General features: G+C 36.6%; 4 protein-coding genes and 1 long non-coding RNA gene across 9 annotated transcripts in view; 3 read left to right on the top strand and 2 right to left on the bottom strand.

The window, feature by feature from the left end:
• Window positions 1-13,410, top strand: part of LOC140665828 (uncharacterized) — a 51,328-nt gene extending 37,918 nt beyond the window's left edge. Inside the window, exons 2-4 of one of the 2 annotated variants that reach the window (XM_072892402.1) lie at window positions 1,887-2,847; window positions 3,533-3,592; window positions 8,876-13,410. In XM_072892402.1, the coding sequence (XP_072748503.1) occupies window positions 1,887-2,847; window positions 3,533-3,592; window positions 8,876-9,069 (1,215 nt within the window). In that variant the 3' untranslated portion in view covers window positions 9,070-13,410. The remainder of the gene's footprint in view (window positions 1-1,886; window positions 2,848-3,532; window positions 3,593-8,875) is intronic. The other variant, XM_072892403.1, reaches the window with a different exon arrangement.
• Window positions 13,411-13,756: 346 nt separating this feature from the next.
• LOC140665840 (uncharacterized) lies at window positions 13,757-14,995 on the top strand. Its single transcript, XR_012046663.1, has 3 exons — window positions 13,757-14,125; window positions 14,292-14,361; window positions 14,880-14,995. It is a non-coding gene; the product is annotated as an uncharacterized lncRNA (long non-coding RNA).
• Window positions 14,667-20,746, bottom strand: LOC140665831 (tektin-B1). Its single transcript, XM_072892407.1, has 7 exons — window positions 20,367-20,746; window positions 16,550-16,794; window positions 16,064-16,324; window positions 15,823-15,993; window positions 15,518-15,740; window positions 15,072-15,295; window positions 14,667-14,988 (listed from the first exon to the last, which is right to left on the bottom strand). The coding sequence occupies exons 1-7, from the start codon at window positions 20,370-20,372 to the stop codon at window positions 14,787-14,789; spliced, it is 1,332 nt and encodes a 443-aa protein (XP_072748508.1). The 5' UTR covers window positions 20,373-20,746; the 3' UTR covers window positions 14,667-14,786.
• Window positions 17,369-23,208, top strand: LOC140665833 (uncharacterized). 3 transcript variants are annotated; one of them, XM_072892410.1, is made up of 5 exons: window positions 17,369-17,611; window positions 19,145-19,832; window positions 21,588-21,834; window positions 21,903-22,221; window positions 22,343-23,208. In XM_072892410.1, the coding sequence occupies exons 2-5, from the start codon at window positions 19,455-19,457 to the stop codon at window positions 22,368-22,370; spliced, it is 972 nt and encodes a 323-aa protein (XP_072748511.1). In that variant the 5' UTR covers window positions 17,369-17,611; window positions 19,145-19,454; the 3' UTR covers window positions 22,371-23,208. The 3 variants fall into 3 exon arrangements, with proteins under 3 accessions (XP_072748511.1, XP_072748513.1, XP_072748512.1); XM_072892412.1 differs by having other exon boundaries at window positions 17,376-17,611; window positions 21,588-21,816; XM_072892411.1 differs by lacking the exon at window positions 17,369-17,611 and having other exon boundaries at window positions 19,043-19,832.
• On the bottom strand, window positions 23,201-24,393 carry Rpl38 (ribosomal protein L38). 2 transcript variants are annotated; one of them, XM_072892418.1, is made up of 5 exons: window positions 24,280-24,393; window positions 24,052-24,101; window positions 23,662-23,722; window positions 23,474-23,596; window positions 23,201-23,268 (listed from the first exon to the last, which is right to left on the bottom strand). In XM_072892418.1, exons 2-5 carry the CDS (start codon window positions 24,052-24,054, stop codon window positions 23,228-23,230), a joined length of 228 nt encoding a protein of 75 aa, XP_072748519.1. In that variant the 5' UTR covers window positions 24,055-24,101; window positions 24,280-24,393; the 3' UTR covers window positions 23,201-23,227. The 2 variants fall into 2 exon arrangements, with proteins under 2 accessions (XP_072748519.1, XP_072748520.1); XM_072892419.1 differs by having other exon boundaries at window positions 24,173-24,280.
• Window positions 24,394-24,955: the final 562 nt, after the last annotated feature.

The following is a 24,955-nucleotide window of genomic DNA, read 5'->3' as shown; positions in this document are numbered from 1 at the left end:
ACTTTGAAGTTTCTAAGCCAAAGCTTCAGATTAAAAAAATTTTTCGACCTGAAGGGCAGACATATATATATATATATATATATTTTTTTTTTTAACTAAGATTTAGTTAATAAAATATTAAAGATAATATATATATTTTTTTTTAACTAAGGATTTCATTTTTTTCGACTTTGTACAAAGATGCAATATAAAGATCAAGGCTTTCCCTTGGATATTCGACTATAACATTTGAAGTTTGTACGCCAAAGCTTCAGATTAAAAAAATTTTTTGACATGAAGGGGAGACATGTATATATTTTTTTAACTAAGCTTTAGTTAACAAAATATTAAAGATAATATATGTATATATATTTTTTTAACTAAAGCTTAGTTAAAAAAATATATACATGTCTCCCCTTCATGTCAAAAAATTTTTCGACCTGAAGGGCAGACATATATATATATATATATATATATATATATTTTTTTTTTTTAACTAAGATTTAGTTAATAAAATATTAAAGATAATATATATATTTTTTTTAACTAAAGATTTCATCTTTTTCGACACGACTTTGTACAAAGATGCAATATAAAGATCAAGGCTTTCCCTTGGATATTCGACTATAACATTTGAAGTTTGTACGCCAAAGCTTCAGATTAAAAAAATTTTTCGACATGAAGGGGAGACATGTATATATTTTTTTAACTAAGCTTTAGTTAACAAAATATTAAAGATAATATATGTATATATATTTTTTTAACTAAAGATTTCATCTTTTTCGACACGACTTTGTACAAAGATGCAGTATAAAGATCAAGGATTTTTCTTGGATATTCGACCATAACCATCGTCGCCGTCGACGATCCAAGGGTTTCCTGCAGACATCGTCCGAATGTTATGCAGCAAACATTCATACATATATACATTGTACCGAGGTGGCATCCGTCGTCTTTCGACAAGAGAGCGTGAAGAGGAGGAAATAAAGGGTAGGAGGGGGCAGGAGGGGAGAGACGGTGTAGCATCGGGCGCGAGGGCGGCGTTGCTCGTGTACAAATCATGCGAAGGATGACGCAGCTAGCATCGCCAGCATCCCCGCGTTTCCCTCGCGTCTCCTCGCGCGTGCTGGACGTCGTAGGGCGAGACGACGGTTGTGCATGTTAACGGAGCCCGACCCGCACGGGGACCTTCGCCATGGCGCACGTATCACCATACCGCAAGTCACTCTTCCTTCGTCCTCTTCTCGGTCCCTTTTCTCCGCATACGCGCCCTTTACAACCTTAACGCGCTCGAGGGACGGTCGAGAAAATTTTAACCGCATTCATTTTCGTGTAAAATATTTTTTTTTTTCTTCAGTTATTTTTCTTATCACTTGTATACTATTAAAATTAAAAACTATACCAGTACCAATGTCGTTAATTAGAATAATATAATAATAATTATTATTATTATAGAAAGAAAGAGAATGGAAGTAAGGTCCTTTTTTATTCTAATGATAATTAAATGATAATGAGAATAATGATGATTCGATAAATAAGATTAATTATAATAAGAAACTAATTCTTAGTATTTTATATGCAAATGTGCTTATTATATAGCCATAACTAGATAAAAGTGGTAAAAATTATAGTAACAGGTTTCAATAAATATATATTTAAAAAGATTTTTTTGTAAGAAATTATTACTAAAAAAGTTTGTAATAAGGATATCGTCCTTATTGGCTACAATTATTCAGAAAATAACAGATTCAATCGACATTGAAAAGCGCATGAAAAGTAGCGTAATATTAAAGAAATAAAATACAAGTTTAAGTGATAAAAATATTTGTTAATTAAAAAGTTAAATATTAAAAACAGTATATGTATATACATGAAGAATTGTTTTTTTTTTTTTTTCCTGTTCCCAGCAGACGTCGGACCTGGACACCTTGCTGTACAGGCAGGATATCGATCGTTTGCAGAGGGTGGACGAGGATGAAACGGACACGAGAGACGCGCAGGAGCCGTCGTCGGTGCACATGGACTTCTTCGGGGTCGGCGGTCCCGCAACGGTGTGCCGGCCATCGGAGGCCAGCTTTGTCTCGTCCAGGGGTCAGCCGGCGACTACCGGTCAAGATGACGACGTGTTCCTCAGACCGCCGCTCTGGGAGGACATCACGTCGAGCATCCAGAAGCTGGACCCGGAGAACGCGGACATGCTGGGCTCGCAGTCCCACGTGAAACTAGAGACGGACGATGTGACGCCGCCGCCGGTCCTGTCCCCGGTGGAGATCAAGACGGAGCCGTTACCGCCCCCGCCGACCTTGCACCTCCTGGAGGGGCCGAATCCCGCGCAGAATCCCTTTCCGAATTCCGCCAGTGTTCAGCACGTTGTCCATCATCGGACGACGACGACGACCACGACGACGGCGCTATTCAAAAACTTTCCCAACAACAACAACAACAACAATAATAATAACAACAACAATAGCGGGACCGTTAACAGCAATGGCGTGAGCGGGAACGGCGGCAATAACGGTAACGGCACCGGTGCCAACAACAACAACAACAACGGCAACAACAACAATAGCAACAACGGTAACGGTGACTCGTCGACGACGAGTCATCATCAGGCGAGCGGCAACGCGACGTCGCCGCTTTACGGCTCGATGACGAGGCTGATGTATATTTCACCGCTGACGCCACCGATCTCCGATCCCGGCTCGCCCATCGGTCCACCCAGGCGGACGCCGCCACCCCCGTATCCCCAGCCTGGCCCGATCCTAAATCCAGCTCACAGGATTCAGCCGTCGTCCATGTCGTCCAAGTTCAACAGGCGGAATAACCCGGAGCTGGAGAAGCGCCGAGTGCACCATTGCGATTTCATAGGTAAATATACAAATTATTAGTAGGCTAAACTAGGGTATGATGGCCATAGGCTGTCATTTTTTCAATAATCGCTACATAGGGCGCTTTTTTAATCATTATCAAAGATAATCGATATTTACAGTAGTTTATGATATTGTAAATCTTGTATCATATTTTTACTTTTGACTGCCTGCAAAGTTTTATCAATCGTTCACTAAAAATTGTTATAACGTCGAATAAATTACAGTTAAGTTATCGTAATCGACGTTAGACATATTCTAAAGATATGTAAATCGTTATAGACCTTTAATTTTTATTTTCATTATTTTTTTTATAAATATTATCATCATCTTTTCCTTAAAAGTTGAGTAAGACGGCCAACGCTTACGTTGTACTATTTTGATAATATAAAATTTCTATGAAATATTTTCCTTTTAATTTCGATAATATTACGTAATTTAAGCTTCAGGTTAGGTGAAGATAATATGCCAAACACTATTAAAAAATAACAAAAATAAAAGTATGTTTTTTGGATTTTAAAAAACTATGGCCATCTTACCCGAGTTTACCCCCTGTTGCGATAAATGAAAATAAAAAGAATTAAGAGACTTAAACTTCATTAATCGTTTTATGAATGTGAGAAAGCTTCTGATTTTGAAACTTGAATCATTTCGACCAACTCGTAATTATTCGCTCCCTCTTGCAGGTTGTACAAAGGTATACACGAAGAGCTCGCACCTAAAGGCTCATCAGCGGATACACACGGGTGAGTGAAAAACGTAGCGTATCACGTACACGTTTGTTGCTAACACGAGCGGTGAACGGACGGTAAAATTAAGGGGAGGGGCCTCTCGTGTATTATCCGGCTAATTAGGTATGTAGCTCATTTAGACGTAGCGAGACGACACGAGGAGTTTGAAAGCGCGAGGTCGAGCGTGGAGCGCTCAGAGTGCTCGCGCGTGGGCAGGGCGCGGTTCCGAGCCCGAGCGTCTTTCTCCCTCTCTCTCTCTCTCTCTCTCTCTCTCTCTCTCTCTCTCTCTCTCTCTCTCTCTCTCTCTCTCTCTCTCTCTCTCTGGTTTCCATCTCCCCGCGGTGTCGCGCAAAGGCGCTTCTATCATATGTAAACGCGGTAAGGGAAGCATATACGAAGCTCTCGTGGTATGCGACTCTCCGCTTTGCTGGTAGAGCGAAGCTAGTCGACCGACCCACATCCTATCCGTGTCCAAGCTCCGCCAACACATGAACACGTCAAGCTGCAGCACCAACACCGCATCGGTGTTTGCTACCTGGGCGAACACGTATACTGGGTTCCCACACGCGTTCTCGGGACGTACGCGAGAGCGCGCGCGCGCGCGCGCGAGAGAGAGAGAGAGAGAGAAAGAGACAGCTGGAGAAAGACGGAGAGAGAAAGAGAGAAATGTGCTTCCCGCACACGTGCCTACGCGGCGGTCTCTCGCGGAATGCAAGCCGGAGGCATCTTAAGTGCGATGTACCACTTTCGAATTGATAGCTCGGCGAGTTTTTGCGGTAAACCCGTGTCATCGCCTCGAACGAGTCGATCGAACGAAACGAGCGGCACGTACGCGTCGACGGAACGAATGAAAATTTAGAGCTACATCGTCGTTCGATTCAGAAATTCAATTTGAGATTCTAAGACTAGCGACGCTTTGTCATCTATAAAAAAAAAAACTTGTTTTTTTTTTTTTTTTTTCAAAATTATTTTCATTATGCGTTTGATAAATTTTCTCTAATCAGACTCTGAAAATGATGTAGGGAAAAGAGATCATCTCGTTATCTGATAAAAAGTTTCTGATTAAAAATTCCATTAGAATATTTAGATTATTTATTATTATCAGATTTAGATTAATTATCATCCGCGTTTCGTCTTGACATTTCTTCAATTTAATATTTGAATCGAAGGACAGATGTCTTTTATTTAGACAACTGATCCAAATTAATTCGTCATTGCAATCACTTTTCGTCGCCGACTTGGATATATGTTTTGCCGATCGGTTTCAATCGATTCGCGAGATTATACGAGGATATTTCAATTTGTCGCGCGATCTTGAATACGAGTAGATACAGGCGTGCAGAATATAGAGACGGGGGACGACGGGTTCCGACGGGCGAAGGAGAAGCCGAGGGGGGCACGTGGCCCTCGCGCGCGGCTCGATCTCGGACGACTCGTGAATGAACCCTCGCCGCGTTGCTCTTGTGAATGCGCCGTGCCACGAGCGGCGTGTTGAACGTCGACTTCGTGTCATTAATTCATTTACGACTCGAACTGTTATATTAAAAGAAATTAAAGAAATTAAAAACCTATAAATAAATCAAATACGATTATTAATATAATCATTTATCAAAGTAATAATGTAATACAAATTATTATCATTACTATACGTATATAATTTTACACATATATAAGATTGCACATATATATATATATATATATATATATGATTTAAAGACGGTATAAAAATATATATAAAAATCCATACATGTAATAATATAATATAGAATTTATGATAACATCTATTTATAATAATCGATGCAAGCGATTTAATTTGAGCAATTAAATTCGTCTTGGTATTTATTTGCGCGATATTTAAACTCTCTTAAGAAGCTCTTCAACGTTAAAATAATCAATTAAACACGATGGTATAAATCGTCGAGAGACGGACTTTGCGAGAAAGCCCGCGGTAATGGAAGAAATCTGGAGCAAAGTACGGCTAGGAAGCGTATTTGGAAAGCAACTTGTCTCCGCGATGCGGTGCGCGCCGTCGACTCTCGAGTGAAAGTGATCCAAAATTAACGGGGACGCCTGGAGGCCCCGTAGGTGTCGCCGGATCGGCTGATCGGCTCGGGGAGACATCATGCGCGTCAGACGAGTGTAACGCAATATCACGATATTATGATACAGCGAATCGAAGAATTTCCAAGCGATCGCTCTCGCAAAAACTCTGCATTACGAACCGGTATTCTCGATATATTTTCGAAGAATTTCTTTGAATAAAAGAAACTATTACATAAGGTGGAAACAAATCTTAGCACGTACACACTAATTGTAAGTGTGAACGTTTTTGGTGAATTTTAAATGTTATTTCACATACCTCATTTCATTAAATGGATTACATTCACTACGTTACATTATATCAAGCAAATTATATATATGTATATAAGAGTATAATATAGTATAGTTATATGTGTATACATATAATTATATTATTAAATATGTTATATTACATTATTATTACATTGTAGTGCTGATTTAGAGAATTACGGTGCAGAAAAAAAAATAATTATCATCAGAGAGATACGTAATTAGAAAGAGAAGGAGTTATTGGGGAATTCTAAACTGTGACGAACGTTATTTTTACATGGAATATCTTTGAAAATAATTTGATAGCTCGAATGAAATTTCATTTCGCCGGAGAGTCGTTGATTCTCTCTCGCCGTTGAAGATTCGCGGGAGAGGAATTCTCACGTGAACGCGCGATACCGTAAATGGCGGGCGTTCGTGTGTGGTGGTAGTACCGTTTCCTTGGGCTGTGCGTCGCGTGGCGGCGCGATGCTGCCAGCAACGCTGAATGCAACTCTCGGCGCAGGGCGGCTGCTGCGGCGAGGACCGGTTAGGGTCGTCTCCGGATAGCGCGTGCGAGGGGGGCCGGGGAGGAAGGCTAGGAGGATGCGTGGGTGTATCTCTCAGCTATCGAGTTCTTTCTTCTCCTCTCATGTATGTACGCTCACCCTCCCTCCCCGACGTCCTCTCCGCCTCGTCTCCTGGTCCCTCCTGGTCCCTCGTCGATCCTCCGCCTCGATCGCCTTTACTCGCTCGCTTCTTACACTCGCGTCGCGAGGAGACCTTTCGTCGCGATCGAATTCGCGAATAGCTCGCAGAGACGATGGATGGTAGATAGAATACCCCGATGATAGATGTAATTATGCATTTCAAAAAGGTCAGTCATCTGTAAAGAGAGAAGCGGATCTTACGATTTCAAGAATTGGAATTCTTATTAATTTGTTTATTAATTTCCTTCAACGCAAAATCTGAATTGTGTGTAGATCGTTAAATTCTATGGGGTTAAATATAATTCTATAGAGTATGATGGCCATAGGCTACATTTTTTTCAATAATCGCTACATAGGGCGCTTTTTTAGTCATTATCAAAGATAATCGATATTTACAGTAGTTTATGCGCATACATTATTATTCGAAATAACGATATTGTGAATCTTATATTTTTACTTTTGACTACCCGCAAAGTTTTTCATGTGTCCACTAAAAACTGTTAATAACGTCGAATAAATTACAGTTAAGTTATCGTAATCGACGTTAGACATATTCTAAAGATATGTAAATCGTTATAGACCTTTAATTTTTATTTTCATTATTTTTTCTATAAATATTATCATCATCTTTTCCTTAAAAGTTGGATAAGACGGCCAACGCTTACGTTGTACTATTTTGATAACATAAAATTTCTATGAAATATTTTCCTTTTAATTTCGATAATATCACGTAATTTAAGTCTCAGGCGAAGATAATATGCCAAGCACTATTAAAATATAAGAAAAATAAAAGTGATGAATTTTATCCTACTTTGAGTATCATTTTCCGTCTTTACTTTGTAACGCAGCACACAAGCTTACGTAGATTGCGAATTTATTCCATTCCGGCTGTGATAGCCCAAACGTTTGCCGTCATATCTTTAGTATCAATCGCGCGGATGAGCTCTTAATCCTATCGTAAAGATAGAATATAATACAATAAGCGAGGCGCGTTCTCCGATAATCGGCGAAGCTAAGCGGAATGCGGGCATGTTGGCTCGCATTAGCGGATCGGATCGGCTGCATTCGGCCGATCGCTCGCTCCTTCGCTCGCGGACCGGCCGCCGCGATTGCGCTAGAATACAGGTGAGCGTGTTGCGGCATGCAGGTACAGTTAAAGGTCACACCGTGCTGCATCTCTCGCAGCTGAGAGAGGCGTGCGCGCGCGACGAGGATATCTTATACCGCATCCCGTAGCTCTATCTTTGCAAAGAGCAAACGCTTTGTTCTCTAATAGGTCGCCGCGGTCTCTCTCGAAACGAAATACTTGCTCGCGCCTGCTCGATTCACTTGCGTGCACTTGATGTGTATATATATTCTCTTTTGGGGAAACAGATTCCACATTCTCGAGGAATTTCGAGTGTAAAACAGATTTTATTTTTATTTATTTATTACCCGTGTATTCATAGTCCTTCCTTGACCAAACAAGGAATCTTATTGGTTCCCTTATTTTAGGGAAGGTTACGAGCTTCCTTAAGGAAGAGATTCAACTTTCTTTAAATCAGATGATGCGCAAAATATAACCAAATATAACTTTAAAAGTTAGCTGTCGTATTTCAATTTGTAGCGTTATTCAAATTGAACATTTTCAATCCTTCTATTCATATGATGGACAACGAACTTTTAAATGATTCTGACGAAGGATTTCAGAACGGAAATGTAGATTAATATTAAATTATTAAATTAAATTAATGATTAATTAATATTTATAAATTATCATAAATTATTATTATTAATATTATGAATTATTATTTAATTAATCATTAAATTCAAGAAAGTTTGCATACATTTGAAACTAGTTGCGGGTACCATAAAACGGTGCTGTTAAAAATCCTTAAAATATTCCATCCTTTTAGAATGAAAACTCAAGGTCCATCTATGAAATAAGGAGGTCTTGGATATTCAAGAAATCCTTCGTGGAGGTTTTCCCCGCCCTTAAGATAAGGAAGGACTATGAATACGGGTATAAATAATGTTGAACTGAAAGGGAATTAAAAAGAGAGACCAAAATAACGATAAAGAAAAGAGATTGTTTACTTTTATTGGATGAGATTTCACAAGTCAGATGTTTCGAGGAATGAAAATTAAGTCGCCTCTTAATTCCTGTAGCTGTAGAAATTCATTGTAACAGGGTGTTTCTGATCAACTTAGTAAACAAATAAATACATATACCTATCGAGCTACTTGTTTTTAACCATATCTGTCTTGTTGATTGTTTCAGGCGAGAAACCGTATCAGTGTCAATGGCCGGAATGCGAGTGGCGATTCGCCAGGAGCGACGAATTGACGCGGCATTACCGCAAGCACACCGGGGCTAAGCCCTTTAAATGCGCGGTCTGCGAGCGCTCGTTCGCCAGAAGCGATCATCTCGCGCTGCACATGAAGCGGCACCTCCCGAAGCAGCACACCAAGTGAAGCGAAATAGTGAGAGGCAAAAGGGAGAAAGAGAGAGAGAGAGAGAGAGCTCTTTTCTTTCCCGTTTCTTCCCCGACTACCTGTGTTGGACGCGCGCTGCGCCTGCTTTTTCGCCATTCGGGCTTTGAGAAATCAGCGCGCGCTTTCGGAGAAGCTTTCGATTCGGATCCGTCAATCGGAGAATGAAACGTCGAGCGAGTTTCACGCAGAAATGCGTAGAAATTACACGAGGAGGAGTAAAAAGCTATTTTTTTTCCAAGTATTCGTCCCTTATCTCTAAAAACGGAACGATATCTGTGGCATCATATTATCGTAACAGAAATTGCATGTGTTTACATTGTTATCACACGCGGATCTGCTTTTCCGTTTATAATCACGATCTTGAGAGATTACGAGCTCGGTGCTTACTTAATATTTTCCAACCGATCTTTACGATCGTTAAATCACGTTCGTTTAAGTGCAATCGAATTGCCGCTCTCGCGATACGACTCCGGCTTCGGGTCTCGATCTCTCGTCGGTCCCGATTCGCAATACATATATCGACGAAGCATCGATCGGGTGTACCTCTTGAAGCCGAAGCCGAAGCCGAAGCCGTCTCGACTCCGATTGCTTCGGTTTTACGTTCATTACTCTTCGGTTAACCGATTATGACGAAACACATCCTCGGTGTGGGTGGCGCGATCGCGAGGATATATTTCGTCATAACGCTATATGCTCACTCACGGACACGATCACGGAGTGAGAGAGAGAGAGAGAGAGAGAGAGAGACACTACGATCTACGTGTAACTGTAGCGTCGACGAATAAACCCGGAGCCGAGTCGAGTCGTGCGCGACTAGAAAAGCGAAGCTAGTGCTCTCGGAAAGTAAAAGCAAAAACATTCGTCTCGAGAGATACATTTCGCTTTTAACGATCTTTTACGTCGAAACATATTTATTTCGAAACATTACTTCGAATCTGGCCAAAACTGAACGCGTACAGATCTCGCGATGTTCAATTTTATTGACCGCAAATTTCAGTTGATCGCTCAAATCTTTGCAATTTCCTTTTTTTTCCTCTCTCTCTGTGCGTTAAAAATCACATGTATGAAAACATTAAAAGTTCTTTTAAAGAAAAAAAAGAAAAAAAAAAGAGAGAGAGAGAAAGAAAATGTGTTTACATTTGGAGATAATGTTTGAACTTGAATGATCTGCAATCGAGAATTCTACTATCTTTATCCGTATATTTTTCGCGAGATTATTTTCTCGCTAATCAAAAGAATATATTTGACTCTTTTCTTACACGACCCCTCGCTTTGCGATATCCTCGAGTCCTCAGCGAAATGATTTGCCAGATTAAAGCATCGCTATCTCGAAATTATCGCTATCTCGAAGTTAACCACGACTCGAGATACACTGTTTGGCATGTAAACGATCGTTTACTCGCAATTGAGCTTAAGCCGAGAAAGCTTAATCCGCGTTTCGCGCGCATCATCCTGCGTCGTTTTGATAGTCGTCGTTAATGCGAAATTCGCCGCGATATACATATTTACCGAGCCTCCTCGATAGCAGAAACAGATAGATAGATAGATAGAAGAGCGAGTATCACGCCTCGTCGTTATCACGTCCGTATGTGAGAAACGACACGATATCGTGTGTGATGCCTTATGTACAAATTCGCGTAGAATCTTGAAGAGATAAGACGATCGATGTGCGTGTGCGTGTACGTGTGCGTGTACGTGTGCGGGCGAATGTTGCATCCGTGTGCTATATGCGAGTATGTGTATTTATATACGTATTCTACAAACACGCGGTAGTCTATGTATGTGCTTGTGTATACGTGTAAAAAAAAAAAGGGAAAAAGAGAAGGAAAGAAGATACGCATCTGAGATAGCCATGTGTAGCTAGTGTGTAATATTATATCTGTATATTACCGCGGAGCGATGGGCCGGGAATAATTCGTTCTCACGCGTGCTCCAATCGGCCCGAGCCGATCCGATCCGATCCATCCATCCATCCATCCATCCATCCATCCATCCATCCATCCATCCATTCATCCATTCATCCATCCATCCATCCATCCATCCATCCATCCATCCATCCATCCATCCATTCATCCATTCATCCATCCATCCATCCATCCATCCATCCATCCATCCATCTATCCATCTATCCATCTATCCATCCATCCATCCATCCATCCATCCATCCATCCATCCATCCATCCATCCATCCATCTATCCATCCATCCATCCATCCATCCATCCATCCATCCATCCATCCATCCATCCATCCATCCATCCATCCATCCATCCATCCATCCATCCATCCATCCATCCATCCATCCATCCATCCACCCATCCACCCATCCATCCATCCATCCATCCATCCATCCATCCATCCATCCATCCATCCATCCATCGATCGCTCGTCATTCACCGTGCTTCGCGCGAAAGGCATAAACACTTTTGCGCGAAAATACAAGGGCTTGTAACGGACAAACTTGTAGCGATAACCAGAGACGTAGAATCCACCTAAGGGATTAATAAATTTTCAATTTTCAAAGCGTTAAACCATTGAAACTTATTTCTCTCGAAATAATTTTCAAAAAATACTCTATTAGAAACTTGAAGATTATTCCAAAGTCTTTATAGTAGGGTAAACTAGGGTATGATGGCCATGGGCTGTAATTTTTTCAATAATCGCTACATAGTGCGCTGTTTTAGTCATTATCAAAGATAATCGATATTTACAGTAGTTATGTGCATACATTATTCGAAATAACGATATTGTGAATATTATATCATATTTTTGCTCTTAACTACCTGCAAAGTCGAATAAATTACAGCTAAGCTATCGTAATCGACGTAAGATATATTATAAAGATATGTAAATTGTTACATGATTTATAATTTTTATTTTCGTTTTCATTATTTTTTTTATAAATACTATGGTCATCTTTTCCTTAAAAGTTGGGTAAGCTGGCCAATGCTTATGTTGTACTATTTTGATAATATGAAATTTCTATTAAATATTTTCCTTTTAATTTCGATAATATTATGTAATTTAAGCTTCAGTGAAGATAATATGCCAAGCACTATTAAAAAAATAACAAAAATAAAAGTATGTATTTTGCATTTTAAAAAACTATGGCCATCTTACCCGAGTTTACCCTATAGGAATTTTTTTTTTTTTTTTTTTTTAAAGATTTTGCCAATTGTTTGAGTACATCCTTTTTTAAAGAAAATATCCTTTTAACATGACTACCGCAAACAATATATTTCAAAGTCTATTTATATTTCAAAGTCTATTTATATATAGACTCGTCTGTATATGTATATACATATATATATATACATATTTTATACTGATCTGTGTATATTCTCTTTAGATTTCTCTATAAATAACGAACCGATATTTATTTTGTATTTTTTTTTTCCTTTTAACGTCTTATTGCTAGAAACTTGGACTATTAATTTCAAGCCCCAAGAAAGTTACCATCCGTTCCTGGCGCTCGGAAGACATCGCGTTAAGATAGAAGGAGATAGAAGAAAAGAGAGAAAGAGAGATAGAAAGAGAAAGGCGTCGGCGAAAAGCGATTTCGCGTATCTCGGACGTTCCGTTACGTTCCGATACGAGCATGTCTCACCTCGGGAGCGCGCGCAGGAGGCCAAAAAATTCTGTCCATAGTCGGCGCTTTGTACACAAATGCGCGGATCGCTGTAATAATAATAATCGATCGATCGGATCGTTATGTAGTTACGTAGTCGAGCGTTAGACGGAAAAAACGAAGTAACGTGTCTATTTATATCTCTGTCTATCCGCCTACCTATTTCGTCACCGCATCCTTCCGAATCGATTCCTTCGAATCGTCGCCGTCGTCGTCACCGTCGTTTGTCGTTTAGTCCTTTGCTCGTGTCCCAGCTCGCGACACGTGTCGCACTTTTTTCTGAATTTCTTTTTTTTTTTTTTTTTTTTTTTTTATTTCGCCGCCCGATTTACCTCGTCTCCTTTCTTTCTTCCCCCTTGTCCTCCTCTTTTATCCTCTCTTCATTGATATGCGGTTTCTCCGCTCCTAGCTTGTCCTCCACCCGTTGTCGATAGAGATCGACCTTTTACGATTACTATAATCTTATATAAATATATATATATAAATATATATATATATATGTATATATATATATATATATATATATATATATATATATATATATATAAATGCGAAATATACCTCATTTTTGCAAATATACAGTAATAGAGTCGACGAGCGCCGCTTTAAAGCGCATATCAAATTTGTACGCACCTCTTACTCTCGACTTCTTGCGGTCTGTCCATAATGTTTACGCTGTAATTTGTGTGTTGTGTAATTTAAATATACAATGATATATCTCTCTGTAATGATACGTATCATTCCGTATTGTTTTTGCTCGTAGGTTGATAAAACAAATTCATTCGACACTATACATCAGTCATTATCTTTGTATACTTTTTTAGATGAGCCACTAATCCGCCTCTGTACTCCCGTCATCCTTCAATGTTCACCTTGTCTCACAAACAGTATTTTTAAAAATCACAAATCACTAAAGAGAATGGTAACAATAAAGTTGCAAATATTAATGAATATAATTGCACACTAGAAAAATTATATTAGACTATATATTAATATTATATATAAATTCAAAAAATTAAACTTTTGTGTTTTAGGGATACTAGCGCCACCTTATGGTTTTTGTCGCACTTTAAGATAAATCCATCTCCTTCAGAGGGCAGCACCTTACAAGTTGATTTGGCGACCTACTTTTTGACTGTAATATATCGATAGTCGATAACTTTCCTCACACGATAATAGAGAGTGCTTTGATTACATTACCGTTAAAACAAATGTGTCCACTGTGTATTTTGCCGCGTTTGATTTTGGGTGAATAAATTTGTTTAAATAAATATTTTTTTCTTAAGTATTGTTGAAGAATTTTCAGAGGTTGGCGAACTTTGTGAAGAAGCAGTACGAGGATATAATCTTCAAGCGGATGGAAAGAATCGATATAAGAATAAAATTGAGAATAAAATTTTCAACAACAGGTTAGATCGGTTAGATTAGCCAAGTGTTGACTAATTTGAACACGTTTTGGATGCTTATACGTTTTTAATTTATCAGCATTATTATTCTTTTCCTCTTTAAGCGCTTAAAAGCACGCGAGCAGTCAAAAACAAATTTATTTTATTCATTAAATGTTGAATGTTTCAGAAGGTCCAGCAAAGAGAGACATGACGAAGAATCTTTCAATTTTATGACAGATGAAATGTCACATGAAAAGGTATTTCTATTACAAAAAATAATATGCATCTATATCTTGTATATATATATATATATATGAAACTTGCAAAAGAAGATTGAAAAAAACATATACATATTACAAGTATATTTGCATCTGCTGATTGCCAGAGAAATAAAATGTATAGATTATAGAGAGATTGTCTCTCTTATTTCTGAATTAAAAATGATTTCTGTCACAGGTAGTTTACAGATATTTGAATTCAAATTAATGCCTCTTTGTTTGTCAATATCATTTTAATCAAATACATTTGCTTTTTTTTATGTAATATAAATATCTGCTTATAAAGATAAAAAATTGACTGCAAAAGTAAAAATTGATAATATAAAACCTAAAAATATTAGGTATGATATAGAGTTTCCTACAAAATTATCTTATTTAAAAAAATAGAAGATAAAGCAATCATATTAAGATTCCAGTGGAATTTCTTTCTCCAAGTGTGTTAATACAATATTACGGTTTGTCTCGTTAGACAAATCTGATTTGTCTCCTGTTTTTAGCGTTGATCTTGTGTCTAAACACATAACATCAGTGTTTAGAGAATGCTGTTTATCATCTAGATTCTTGCTGATACGTGTAAGCAAAAATTCTAGACTATTGTATTTCGCTCTGAAAGGTAAATTTAATATTAAGCTTAAGAAAATAAATGCTGAGTGATAAATAAATGATATTAGATACAAATATGTATATACTTTGCATGTTCGATTATCTGAATCAGATCCTCCTTAGTTTGTTTTAATTGCAAAACTTCGTTCTTCAATCCCAATTCAACTTCATCCTTACAAAACTCCGAGCCAGGCCGATAAGCGCGATTTTCTAATCGCGTTTCGACGCATTTTACCACGCCTGTTTTATTCATCAACGCTCTTTCCAACTCGATTATTTCTTTTCCCAACATTTCCATTTCTTTCTGTACCTATTTAGATTACAAAATGGAGATGAGAAAAGATATCTTCTTTTTCTATATTCGATATTTCTTCTATTATGTGATTATTATTCATTTCTCTTTAATTTCTTTTTTTAAATTAAAAATTAAATTAAAAATTAATCTCATTAGCGTGATATTATAAAATTAGCCATTATTCCGTTTATATTGAAATCAATTAAAATCGGAACAAGATACGATGGCCACAGACACCTTGAGTTTTTGCCATTCCATTTCATTCCTGGCTTTTTGCGTTTGATAAATCCTTTTTCTTAAAGAGTAATTCGTCGCATCTTGTTGAGCTTTGATATCATTTCGCGCACATTCCTTCATTACCCGCATATCTTCGCGAAATGTGTAACTGTCACTTAGTTCTTTGTCGGCTAACATTTTTGAACGTTGACATCGGTCCAACCAAATCTCGTATGTGATACAACTATTAAGAAATAGAAAAATAAGAGATTACTAATTAGCTGCAATAATAATCATATATAATATATGAAAAAGCAATGCTTTACTCTGTTTTTTCGGCTGACGTTCTCGGCTTGTAGCTTATGTTCGCACTAGTGTCATCCAATTGGAGATTTCCTTTATCAATTCTAATAGTTTCATTTTTATCCTCTATATCTAAACTCAATTTAAATTTCATGTTTTCCAAGTGATTTAACTTTTCCCACGCGGCCTGTGCTCTGTGTAATACATGTAATAAAAATCGAGAATAAGACATTTTTTTATCATGCATTATTATAGCTCGATTACCTATTGGTGAACATTTCTTTAACATTTGTGACCACGCAGAGCTCCTTCTTCAGTTCGACATCAGTCTCGTCATACGTGAGCTCGGTTCCTCTACGACAATCCCTTATCGAGATACATTCGCTGACAATTCGTAGGGGATGGTCTATGTTTTCAATTTCCTTCTCCGTATCGGCCTTCTCGTCATCTAGCAAACGTATCTCAATTAATATTTTTTGCAATAAGTCCTCTAACGTGTCCTTCCATCTCGATAATTCTGTCACTCTGCCAAAATAAATTATATTATTATAATTATAAAAATATAATTGTATTACAATAATATATTAAGAATGAATAAGTTTATCCAATATTCCGACAAATATCGATTTAAATCGATTGTGATTTAACCAATTTTACATATTTACAACTAGAATGAATTGTACATGCAGACATAAAGAACCGATAAATAATTAAGTTATTTTTTATGGTATTTATAAATTTGCATCGCACCTGCCCTCCAATCGATTATTATTTATATAAGTGTCCCATTTCGTTGTCACGTTCCCCTCGGAACGAACACTTTTGCCTGAATTTCGTAGTTGACAGGCCTCTGCTCGTCTAATGTCCGCGCTTCGTCGCAGCTCCCATTGCTTGGCGTACCAATCCGGCAGGCCAACATGAGGTAGAGGCTTCTCATAAGTACTCACGAACTTGGCCATGCCGATTCGTTTAACAAGAAAGAAATGAAAATGAAGCTGAAAAAAAGCAGAGGAAAAGAAAGCTGGTGTTCCACAGCTACGCTGATAAGAAGCGTTTCGATCGCAGTTGCAACGTTGTCAGGACAACGAGGCAAGGCAAGTGAAATTGGTGTATATGTACGTGATTATTTCTTGTTAGGGGTGCGCTCCCTTTGGACACACTCGCGCTAAAAACACCAGTTTATTTTTCTTCAACGTATATAATTCTAAAGAGAACGCAGCCTAAATCTCTCGATTTATCGAAAAGAATAGTGAATCTGGATCTTGGGACTATTAACATCATCATTTTCTTTCATTTGATTTAAATCTCGAAATTTTAATATTTTTCATCTCATTAATTGTATGAATTAAAAAAAGAATTGAGACTTTTGACATTGACAAAAAAAAAAAAAAAAAAAAAAAAATTAAACGACGTTAATTTTTTTTCTTCTCAAATTCTTGAAAAAATAATTTAGACCTTTGTTACTCAGTGCTCTTCAATTGAGTTATATCATTAGACGCTCTTTAAAATCTACAAATTAAAAAAGTCAAAGTTTTTATCTTTTAAATTCTCTCCAAATTTACAGATAAGCTCTACGTATCATCTATGGGTTGGAGCGAGGAAGAAGAAAAGAAGATAAATTTATTCGGTCACGTTACCGTAGTTGTGCAAAAATTCGTACGGCAAATTAAGAATGGGCGTCGATGAAACGTTATCGATCGCTTAATATATCGATGTCATATTCAAACTACTCCATTGTTTCCGGTAATATTCATAGTCAATATGGCCGCTTCGTGCGGAGGCCAGTAACGGTAGAAGACGTCGTCTTTAGAGGTACAGTAAAAATTTTAGTCTCTGACAACATCGATTGTATTTCAGACGAATTTTCTCCCCCATTTCGCGTCTTGAAATAATTGTTAGCGGCTCTTGTTTATTCCATCGATTTATCCAAATGGTTTCGTTTGGTTCTTTCGTGAGTATGCGAGAAAATACGTCGCAAAATAAATGTGCTCGTTTTAACTACACTCTCGTACATGGCTTTTTTTACACTCTTGCACTTTTCGTGTTTAAAACGACATGAATATATATCGAGGCCTTGGGTGGAAAAGGGAGAAGAGATCAAATGTACACGGGATGGCATGACACGGAATCTATGTAAATACAAAGGATGAGGGAAAGTCAATCGATGATGAGATCGAATAACAACAGCTGTTGGACAGTTTAGGCTATTTGAAAGAAAACTGGAGAGTAATTATTGCCAGAAATAGAGTCGAAAAATATCGAATTTAAAACAAAAGTGCAAACCGCGTTCGACACTTTATCGAATATTATTAAATGTTTGATACGTCCTTTATTAATAATCGTTCAGTTATTAATTGATAGAAATTTAATACATTTTCGAAAGAAATGTATTTTAAAAGGTTTATATACTTTGAAGAAAACATATAAATTTAAATAAATTGAAATCTATTTTTTATAAAATTAGATAGCTTTTCACATATCACGTTATATTGTTAATTTTTACAACAAAAAAAAATCGCACTTTTGGAATTAAAATTGGTGTAGAAAATATGATGAGGTATGAGAGAAGATATACGTGCAAAAATGATATAAATGTGTAAGGCACGGTCGGTAACAAAGATAACGCCTACCCCCACAAGATATAGAGGGTGGTCCTAAGGTACGGAGTGGGATTTGGGATTTGCGAGTCGGTTGAGCGATTCTCGAGTCGAACCGCAATAGATACAGTCGAAGTTAGAGAAAGAGAATCGCGTCGAGTCGAATGCTTTATAATTCAAATTCGTTGTAGAGTTATTTTTTGAATATTTTATTTTCAAATTATTACACAATTCTTTAGTAATAATTACCGGTCATCGAAGATCCGATCACCTCCTTTACAAATGCAACTGATAAAAATGTTAAATAATTATTAGTATCGGCAAGTAAATATCAACTTTTTCATTTAAATAACAATATATCGATCCCTTAATTTTCAAAAGCTGGATCAATCGTTTTTGTCGAAACTCTACTCGATTGACGTCACAAAGATCGCCATTATCAGAATTTATGATTATACGGTATAGTGTATGTTGACGCATGCGCTTGAAAGAGAGGAAAACCTCCTACACTCCTATCCGCGCATATCCGCGGAAGGAGAGACAGATTTGTCCCTCCGCGTCTCTGATAACGCTATATATTCTCCGGTACTCTCTACCAATACACCGGGTGTGTGTGTGTGTGTGTGTGTGTGTGTGTATATATATATATATATTGTGTGTGATCATAAGCGCGTCCCGCGTCTCGTGGCGGATTATAAGAGCGAGAACGTATATTCTCACTGACTGACTGTAAACTCTGTTGTAACAGTTTGTAGAACGCGGCGGTGGCGGGAAGGGAATCCATTGGCAGTATAGAGCTACGGCGGGGAGAGAAAACAGCGAGAAACAGAGAGAGAGAAAGAAAGCGAAGAGAAGAGAAGAAGAAGAAGAAGAAGAAGAAGAAGAAGAAGAAGAAGAAGAAGAAGAAGAAAGAAAAGATTCGGAGTAAAGAGCCGTGTCCCGGGTTTACTGTGCCCACAGTGTTCGCGCGAGCGAACCTTTCATTATCGGAGGAGGTCGCGCGAGGAAAGTTTTGACACGAGGAGGGGTCGTCGCATCAACAATACTGCGGAGGTATTATGCGTCGGCTTAGCATGAAAAACAAGCGGCGAAAGTCCGAGACTACGAGCGACAGCGAGTCCGAGGAAAATGGCGGCGCGCGCGCGGGTACCGACGACGCTGACAACGGCGAGACGCAGGCCGGCAGGAACAACAACTTGTCCGCCACGCGTAAGGGCCCCTCGAAGAGACGCTCGCTGCGCGGCTCGTCGGCGCACGCGGACGACAGCCTCGAGACGGACGACTCCGCGTTAGAGCCGGAGAAGGAGCGGGAAAATGGCGAGAACTCCGCTACCGGTGGTCAAAAGTCCTCGCCTAACAAACGCAGACGGAAAGAGGAGCAGAAAGCGTCTACCTCGGTGGACAAGTCCGGCATCGCCGAGGACCTTGAATACGAGGTATACTTATGCTACTTTTTTTTTTTTTTTTTTCATGACAGTTTTCATGTCGCCGATCGGACGCCGGTGTTACGGTTCAATTACGGACGATTATGAGCCGGTCTTATAATAAACAACGTTATTCAATAATTTAATTTCTTACGTAAATGCGTTTTGTTATGTAACCGGTCTCTAGATTGTTTAACTTTTTACAAAGTCTGTTTTATTTGATATTCCTTAAGGTCTATACACAGCGTATACGTATATTGCATTGAAATATGTAATATCAAATATTCTTAAAAGTCTTACACTTAAATTAATGGTGACATATATCTACGTGCATTCAACCCGGTCGCTGATAATCCATATAACAACATTTGGACGTTACATTGACATAAACGGTGTCACGTTACCGTGTGCGCCATGCTTTATCGAGTGACGCCGACATATCGGCGCATTCTGTACATTGACTTAAAAACATATATTTAGACATTAGCTATTGATTTAGGCAGGACGTGGAAGGATTGTGATTTCTGACTTAACTAGCTTTCTTACCGTCATCAATTTTCTCTTCGCAAAAGCTCCCCTCTATATAAGACTCATAAGTCTATGGTTTTGCTCTTTTCCTCCCCACTCTCTGTTTTTCTACGCAGTAAACGTTGTGTGAAAAGAACGCGCGATATATGTGCAGTTAGTAACAGCCGTACAGATTGTTTTGTAGTTATATAAGGTGTCCTAAAATTCGTGAATCAAAATATAGCAAAAAAGTTGTTGAAAAACTAAGGAATAACTCTGCATGACCTTTTATTTAAAAAAAAAGTCACTTTTTGAATGTAAATAAACTCTAAACTTAATCCTTCTCTATCCCATTACTTCACACATTTGTCATTTAATCATGCACGCATAAAATAAAACTGACTACATAGTAAAATTGTATTATATTATACTTTATATATACAAAGGACATTTAAAATATCAGTCAAAACAGATAGTTCAAGCATGAATTGTTGTTGTGTCTTATAATAGTTTGATAGGACATTTTTTTTATATCCTATAAAAAAGAGAGATATAATTAGTTTACACACTTGATTTGTAATAAACACGTTATTAGAATGTGTATTAAAATAAATATCTAAACAATTCGAAACGCGCGTAATAATAACGTGTTGTATATAAATTTCTCTATTTTAAAATCATTAAAGTCGAGTTTTTTCATTATTTTAAAATCACTTCTCAATTTCTACTTTACTCTAATAGAACATGTGCAAAATAAATACATTTTCTCGTTCTAGTCACAATCATGAATTATTGAAATATAATTATTCTGAAATTATATTTATTAAATAGTTATGTATTAAATATTTTTTTTTGAAATAAAATAATTCAGAATAGAGAGATATTGTTTCATCTATTGAAATTATTATATACATTAATTGTATACAATAATGTGCAAGTTTCATTATTTGATGTTACAACTTCTATTCATGTATTAAAATATAAGTTCAAAACAATTACTTTAAATTACTTTAAAGAAAAAAATTGCAGACTTTTATCATTTATCTTTAGACTTTAATCACTTTTTTGTAAACTTTTCTGTTATAATATTTTATTCGACAATTTTGGGACACATTTTTCACTCTTACTTAAAGAAGTAGATTACTATAAATAATTGATAATCAACAACACTAGCGATAACTACAGATACTGCAAATATATGCTTCTTTGGTGTTTTACAAAAAAATAATTTAGAACTAATATAAATTTTTTTTCATTCAGGTAGAAAAACTTATCAGTGTTCGTACCAGTAAAAACAGCAGACAGTTTTTGGTACGATGGAAGGGTTACGGGGAATCCGCCGACACTTGGGAAAACGAGAAAGATCTGCATTGTCCTGAATTGATAGAAAAGTTTTTAGCTAAGGAACAGGAGACAAAATCGAAAACTGGATCGACAAAAACAGACAAATCGAAAAAGTCTAAAAGTTCTAAAAAACAAATTGAAAATGGTACAAATGCTCTTGTTGGTAATTGTTTCATCTTGAAGTATTTATTATAAAGGTAACTCTATTTATATATGTAATTTATTTTCTAGATGAACACAACAATAAAGACGATAAAGAAACTTTGAAGGAATTTGAGGTAGAAAAAATAATCGAGGTACGTTTTAAAAAAAACGGCACAAGAGAATTTTTAATCAGATGGAAAGGGTTCAGTCCGGCTGACGACACGTGGGAACCGGAGAAAAATTTGAATTGTTCGGAACTGATCGCCAAGTTTATGCAGAAGGTAGAGAAAGCAAAGACTCAGGAAATGCGTGAACTCAGGACAAATCGAGTGCATACCAAACGGTACACGTTGGCGACACAAGACCACGGAAGGAGATTGTCAAAACGTAATAAAGATAAGCAAAGGTACTTTTATTCTGCTCATTATATGTAAAACTACTTTAAATTAATTTAACCACGGCTACAATAAATTACATTTTTTTAAATTGCATTTTATTAGAAATAAAGATTCATACTTTTTTTGCAGGACAACTTATCACGAGTGCGACGAATAAAGAACGTTGTCGTCCCAGTATCTGTATTTTATTCAAAGAATTTACTTTATACATATAGTCCGTAGTTTTACAAGAGAGAGAATTAAGAACGTTTTGAGAGAAAGGAACCAAAAGAAATATATCAATACATGAATAATTTGCTATATATGAAACTAGAGATTATCACAGTGCATGACATATACATTTCCTCTCTTTGAAGAGGTGAAGAGTCATATGAATTAAGACAGAGATGTGTGTGGATAAGCCCATATAGGCAACATGCTTTGTATACTTTTTTTCAGAATTCAAATGCTTATCATGTATGAATTGCACATAGACTGAGGAACAAAAGTAGCAGTCTTTCATTTTAATATTGTAAGATTTTTGCAAAATAAGCAAACAATTTTTTTCTCTTTATATACAAAGATTCTGTTTGAATATTATGTACAATGTCGTGTCTCAATGATCGTGAAACTTATAAATTTCCTTCTAGAGGAAATCTTTAATTATTTTAAAAAATTAAATTTTCTATAATAAATGCTTATAATAAGCGGAAGATATACAAAAAAAGGCAATATTGTATCATGAATAATTTTAACTATAAAATGCAGTTGGGAATCTTATTGAATATCATTGTGCAAATAGATATGCATATATACATATTTGCAGATCTGAGATAGATTAAACTATATTTTATTAATTGTTTTTCCTCCCATACTTGTATGAATATTTCTTTCAAATTTTAAAAAATGTAAAGCATTTCTGCACGATATATTTTTCAAAGATTTTTGAAACTATTGAAGGGAGGGGAGAAAAATTGAGCTATAAGGAAATTAAAGAAAATGCTAGTGTTTAAGAAGATAGTTTAATTATTCATTTTATACACGTTCGCTCCTCTTTACTTCCTTTACCTGTAGACCTACAAATATTACGATTATATTATAACTATTTCAACTAACAATAAGTTTAAGAAAAGAAACTTACATTATTTACAAAAATTATAATAAATAAATATATATAATGTTGGAGAAATATGACGAATGAAACATTGGAAAGTACTATTATATCATAAACATAATTTCAATCGTGAAATACAATTGGCAATCTTATTAAGTTTATTATACCTGGTGGTAAGGATTGCTTCAGCTTCTCAGCCTTTTCTTTATCGGTAATAACAAGAGTATATAAGAATCTGGAGCAGCGAACTTTAAATTTGACATTGTCAGCATTCTTCTTAATTTTTACAGCTGAAAAAGAGAAACAAATTAATCACACGCAATAAAGAGATATTAGTTAATAAAGCTATACTTACACTTTGCATCTTTCCTCCTGGCTTTCAGAAGAAAGTCCTTGATCTCTTTGATTTCTCGTGGCTAAAGATATGAAAAATTATTCAATTTTTTCAATCGGCTATTCGATAAAAGTTTGCATTAAGACTATATATTGAAGATTAAAACTTAATCACTCGAGACAATGGATAGTTCTTTTTATTCAGATTAATTAAAAATTCTAATCTTTAATCTTCATTGTGTAGTCTGACATGGACAGAATGATAAAAAAAAAAAAAACTTATTTTGAGGTTATCTTTGCATGAATATAAATTGTATTTCAATCAATTACATAAAGTACACATTTTGATATGTATCCAAAAAGAGAAGCGCAAAACGTAGACAAGTGAAACAACAAATATTTATTTACTCACCATGTTTAATCTGTAACTCTGTTAGTTAACTTATAACTTGATAGACAGGTCTGAAACAGAAATGAAAACTCTCTGACAAACATGTGGTAAAACGCAAAACGATTAAGACGTATAAAATTACTGTGAACTTTCAAGCGGGCGCGAAATGACACTTTGACAAAACAATGAACGATGACGAGCCAACAAACAGATACAAAATACGTTTTATGAAAACAGGGTTATGCTCACCTCAAGACACGTTCGTCGTAAAGAAAAAGAGGCGAGAGACGACGCCAACAATCGCGATCAGTCGGTGTCTCTGGCAGTCAAATCTAAGTCAAATCAGTGACTGAATTCAAGCTAGAAAGTCGGCAGAATTTAGGTAAAAATTCAGAGACAAAATTCTGATAATAATTACGAATAGAAATATTAAAATAGTTGAAAAAATTTTTGTTGAATTGAAATTATATAATTTTGACAGCAGCCGTCCAATCAGCAAGTTTGGATTAACTCACGTTGGCGATGCGAGTGTAATGTAAATAATTCTTTGTCCAAAACATACATCGTCAAATTTCAAAGAAGAGTCTTTTTGTTAATTTATTTTCTCAAAGGAAGATTTGTAAGAATTAAATTCACATATTGTATAAAAAAATATTCACGTCCTATATAAAAGATCATACGCGTATATATATATATATATATATATATATATATATATTTGCAGGTATAAAAAAAAACATAAAACGATATCGATTCTTTTTCGATTCCAATCTTCTCGCTACATATATGTACGTATATAATATATCTTTCGCGTAAATAGACACGTGTTCGTTTTGACTGCATTTTTGCGTTTTAAACAAAACAGATCGCCCATTCGGGCTCTCTGGAGGAGAAAAAGAAATGTCAAAGGAACATAAAAAAAATA

This window comes from Anoplolepis gracilipes, chromosome 5 (assembly GCF_047496725.1).
Source record: "Anoplolepis gracilipes chromosome 5, ASM4749672v1, whole genome shotgun sequence".
NCBI lineage: Eukaryota > Metazoa > Arthropoda > Insecta > Hymenoptera > Formicidae > Anoplolepis > Anoplolepis gracilipes.
The sequence above is the reverse complement of the archived record's forward strand: the minus strand, read 5'-3'. Positions and strand labels throughout refer to the sequence as shown.

Excerpts from the sequence above, each read along its gene's own strand:
- LOC140665833 (XM_072892410.1), top strand. The coding sequence starts at position 19,455 with ATGCGTCGGCTTAGCATGAAAAACAAGCGGCGAAAGTCCGAGACTACG. Across the intron at positions 21,835-21,902 it reads TGGTACAAATGCTCTTGTTG|ATGAACACAACAATAAAGAC; the intron begins GTAATTGTTTCA and ends TTTATTTTCTAG. Across the intron at positions 22,222-22,342 it reads CGTAATAAAGATAAGCAAAG|GACAACTTATCACGAGTGCG; the intron begins GTACTTTTATTC and ends CTTTTTTTGCAG.
- Rpl38 (XM_072892418.1), bottom strand. Across the intron at positions 23,597-23,661 it reads CAGGAGGAAAGATGCAAAGT|CTGTAAAAATTAAGAAGAAT; the intron begins GTAAGTATAGCT and ends TCTCTTTTTCAG. Across the intron at positions 23,269-23,473 it reads GAAGCAATCCTTACCACCAG|GTCTACAGGTAAAGGAAGTA; the intron begins GTATAATAAACT and ends TAATATTTGTAG.
- LOC140665831 (XM_072892407.1), bottom strand. Across the intron at positions 15,741-15,822 it reads ACGTCAGCCGAAAAAACAGA|TTGTATCACATACGAGATTT; the intron begins GTAAAGCATTGC and ends ATTTCTTAATAG. Across the intron at positions 14,989-15,071 it reads CAGATAATCGAACATGCAAA|AGCGAAATACAATAGTCTAG; the intron begins GTATATACATAT and ends TTTACCTTTCAG.